The sequence below is a fragment of the Trypanosoma grayi genome (genome assembly GCF_000691245.1).
Source record: "Trypanosoma grayi strain ANR4 Tgr_1103_V1, whole genome shotgun sequence".
Lineage (NCBI taxonomy): Eukaryota > Euglenozoa > Kinetoplastea > Trypanosomatida > Trypanosomatidae > Trypanosoma > Trypanosoma grayi.
The window spans coordinates 733-5203 of record NW_008826722.1 but is presented as its reverse complement, the minus strand read 5'-3'; the positions used below and the strand labels follow the sequence as shown (position 1 = coordinate 5203).

Sequence of the window (4471 nt, the reverse complement as noted above, 5' to 3'; positions counted from 1 at the left end):
ACGCCCAAGAGGGATTTTTGGACCGTGTTAAATATTGTGCCAAGTTGTTTGTGGCCTAGCTTTGTTTTCAAAAGTTACACTTTGCGACAGTTTTTTTTGGTGAGTTAAAAACAAGCCTAAAACTTTTTTTTTTTCTTGAATAAAAGGTAAAGTATTTCTCTTTTTTTTGGAGGGTCCGAAAAAACATTAATTTTTTTGTACAACCGGACAGGGGCTGGATTAGTAGACGCGCTTTTTTCTTGGAAGGTGCCCCGCCTGCTTGACATCACTCAAGGCAGCCCAGTTGTGGACACCCAGAACCACCATGCCGAGAGGGGATCGACAAATGCGCACCATCGCGTGCAATACCATGGCTCGTAAGAGTGCCATTGGGGATGTGCTTCCCTTGCTGCCAGGAAGCCGGCAGCACCCTAACCGTTTATCGGTATATTCTGAACCTGGCAAAAACAAAAAAAAATCCGCGAACCTTCTCGCCAGTGAGAATTGCTTCGCCCACGCCGAAAGCCCCCCCCGCAACGTGTGCCACCGCGCCGCCCCCATGCGTCACGCCCGGATCGGCGAAGCGGGGCGACGCTTTCAGCACAACAGGCCGTCATTGGTGGGTGGCGCCCCGGAGGCGACCTCCCCATTGCGCGCTGCCGCCTCTTCGGGGGGGGGGCGTCTTTGTGACGATTCCTGCTTGTTGGCTGGGCGGGGTGCGCCGCTTATGGAAATAAGGTGGCGCCAGCCCGCCGCTTACGGCGGTGGGGCCGAGCAGGCCCCGGGGAGTTTTTTGACATCGCTCCTGGAAAAAAATATGGCGTGCCCCGGTTTCCCCGCCACCTTCCCCACACCACGCGTCACGATAGTATGCCTTAGAAATCTACAGCGGCAAATTTTTTAAGCCTGGCGTTCCCCGGGGCTGCCCGATAAAGCCCTGCCCCCCGGCAAAGCGAACGGCTTCGTGGGCTGCCGCGCGTCGGCGCTGTCGGCTTTTGGTTCCGGAAAGAAGGGGCCTGCGGCCTTCAATTCGGCCATACGAAAGTTATTTAAGGGCGCCGGCCGGGGTCAGGAAAATGCGTAAAGGTTGCCCCAAAAACCGCGATGTCGGCAACCCAATCTCTCACCATTGAAAAAAAGACCCCTTGATATGAGGAGCCCCCTNAAAAAAACAAGCGCCTCGAATTGCAAAGGCTAACCCAGGAATGTCGCCGGCCAAAATCCGTGGAACCTCGGTCGCCGCATCGAACGGGCGGAATTAGTAAGAACCATCTTTCTCTGTAAAATCTTTGCGCGGAGAATTCCCCGCGCAAACATCAAGCGAAAGTCTGCTCTCTGCACCTTCACGGCATAGCCCGTGGTATTTGCGCGCCTTCTGGGGAGTAAAACGCCCAGTATGAGAAACCCCCTTCGTCGCGATAGGCACCCATCGCGCGGAAGGAAACTTCATGGGCGACAAACGCCGATTGGTGCGAAGCGACTTGGCGCGTCTTGATGCTGTTGCCGGGCCGGCGCCATCTTGTTACAAAAGCCCAACCGGTTGCGCCCCCGCCTCTCGCACTTCCTTTTCTTGAATCCCTAACTGTGCCCGGGCCTCCCCTACCGCTGGCTTCGGGCAGCCCACTCCGCCTTCAACTGATTTTTTTCGACCCGCGTCTCGCTTTTTTGTGCCATAATTTGATGGCATGCTTCCAAAGCCCTGGGTGAAATTCGAGCCTCGCGTTTTTCCAAAGCAGCACGGGCGGCTGCGTAATTGCGTTGAAGGTTCCACCGCTGAGACTGCAAGACGCCTTCCTCACGTATAAATTCTTCCAAAGCCCCCATTATTGCAAGTTGAGCTTTCTGAACAAAACTTGGGGACAATAGGATCCGCAAATTTGCAATCCGCGAAGAAATCTCGGAACCCCCACCCCCGCCCCCCCGTAAAGCGGGAGCCGCTTGTATAAAAAAATGAAAAATAAAGCCGTATGAAGAAAGTGTTCTCTTGCGTCGTGATGTTTCGGACCCCGAAACACCAGTTAAGTAATTTGAGCCTCTGCATCCCACTGTTGGCGCGCATATTCGGCCAGATGTGCGTCTGCATCGTTTTATTTACCCCGCGTATAGGAAACAAAAGCCACCAACTAGATACTCAAAAGGCACTTTCTAACAACAAAATGAAGACTTAATAATGCACTAATATTTATATAATCTAAGAAAAAAATTCAAAACTTAATCACCATCACAAAGGCATAATTATTTTCTGTCCACAAATCCAACCATGAGGGGCAAAAATAAATTATCATGAACAAGGAAATATCTCCAAAAGAAATAATTAACAAACCCCCATCGCACACATTCTTTTCACAAGTTAAAAAAAATCCCTGTGGCGGATACTGTGGCAGTTTGCCACTTTATTCCAAACAGAACACCTATATATAAATGAAAAATGGAACGCCACCGCCATTTCATAAAATCATAGATACAGCGACGCATCCGGCAATAAAAAGCGTTTATGCACAGCCAGCCCCCATGACTTTTTACTCAAGCAAGGTCGGTTCCGTGGCTATCATATCGCCTTCTCAAGTTCTCAATCCCATTCTGCGGCTTTAGAAGAGAAGCATGCAATCTAAGAGTGTGAATGGGGGCGGCGGGCCCGAAAGGAGCCGTTCCGCTGTGGGTGGCGCGAAAAGGTTAACTAGCACTGTCCGGCGCAAACCGAGCAACGCGTATCCAAAATCGATCGGTTTGTTGACTAAGCTGGTTTTTAAAGCCAAGTTGCCCTGAGTTGCAAGGTATGCCAAAAGAGGCCGGCATAAAAAGGTTGAAAGGCTTGTTTTTGCAAAACCCTCGCCCCCTAGAACTTGCCCATCGTACAGATATGAAGGGGGGTGTGCAATTCTGGGAGCAGAAAAATACCGCCGCATGGGGTTACGAGGTGTAATGCTGCCCTGGTGCTGGCAGAACCATCCGTGTATTTCGAGAAAGTGTATGCCCCCGTGCCGCCCAAGACACCTAGGAAGGGTAAGGCCCCCTTTGAGGATACGCACCGCCCACCACAGACCCCAGCAGAAAACCCAAAGCCCACATCTAGCAAATAAGCTTCCGGTGCGCCTAAAACGAAGAGGTGAATAGCGGATTTGTGAGTTACGGATGTGCGTTTTTTTTTCAAGATGCACAGCCGCTTTTAAAAACCCAGCCCCAACCTAAAGAATAGACCCACCCTGGCCTTAACTTTTCATCCGTAACAACGGCGGAAAGCAAAGGAAAAATACATTCCAGCTTAATCATATTTTTCTTTATTTAATCTTTGAATTTTTGTATTTATACGAAGCTTAAAATAGATGGCCTTAAAAGGCCACTCATTTTTAATAAACGAAAAAAAAACCAACAAAAATATGTACGGAATCGCCTTTTGCCTCGCCACCCGCACAGGGCAGAGGTCTTTGTGTAGCGTAGGTGCTCGAAACGCACACCCGCGCCAGCTAAGCACGGATATGGGAAACTGGAAAATGAGAATTGTTTCCGCAAGATAAAATATGAAAAATAGATCATTTCTTTAGTAGGCTAGTGAATAAAAAAGACAGTGCAGGAGTTACCACAGAGTTAGGTGCTCTACCGACTACACCCCCATTTGTTTTTAATGAAAAGCACTAATTACACAACTTTCGCCCGTGATTTTACTTTCTAGACCAAGAATTTTAGGGCCTCTACCACCTGCCTGCGTGGAGACCCTGTTTTGCTTCGGGTTTGCCGTAGACCCTATTCCAATACCTTCGAGTAGCTTTCGGAGTAAACGGTCTTGTCTGAGGTTACCTTCACAGAGGTAAATTAATACATGCTTTTCCGCATGGTTCAGCATGGATTCAGGCTGGACACCGTAAAACCGAGCTCACGTAAACAGTATGAAGAAACAAGCTTGGACTTATTGAGTTTCCCTGCCCTACATAGTCTCTGCTTTCATTTTGCTATTGATGAAGGCAAAGTGAAAAAGCTATGCTTCGCGAAATTTTTTTGCTCAGTACATTTTTGCTGTGGAAAGCTTTCTCCTCGACGGTCTTCCCCGTTAAATGACAATTGCCATAGTGGCCCAGGGGTGGTACATTTTCCCTTTTAAGTTTCGCCCGTTTATCGATTTTTCTCGAGCTCGTCGTTAAAACGCGCCACCCCTCGGTTCTGCTTTAACACGGAAAGGGAAAGTAGGCCTAAGGGATCTCAGATGAGGGAAAACGGCTGTCTGATTCCTTCAATATGCGTCTCCCCAATGCGCCGGCTCAGCAAAGAAAGAACAAAATACACAAAATAAGCTAAACAAAAAAACAGCAAAAACAAAAAAAATACAAAACAAAACAGAAGGATCTCCTTCCATACAGGAGTTTGACGGCGATGAGCGTGCTCTACGAAGGTGGCTCTTTAGCGGGGCCATCGATGCTAGTTGAAAAGACACGAGGAAGAAAAAAAACATTTTTTTTCTTTCTTGTGCTATATCGTCTCTCATCGGCGCCCCCCCCCC

General features: G+C 48.8%; 1 protein-coding gene across 1 annotated transcript; it reads left to right on the top strand.

The window, feature by feature from the left end:
• Positions 1 to 325: 325 nt before the first annotated feature.
• On the top strand, positions 326 to 883 carry DQ04_11031000 (hypothetical protein; the record flags this gene model as incomplete). Its single annotated transcript, XM_009316425.1, has 1 exon — positions 326 to 883. The coding sequence occupies one exon, from the start codon at positions 326 to 328 to the stop codon at positions 881 to 883; it is 558 nt and encodes a 185-aa protein (XP_009314700.1).
• Positions 884 to 4471: the final 3588 nt, after the last annotated feature.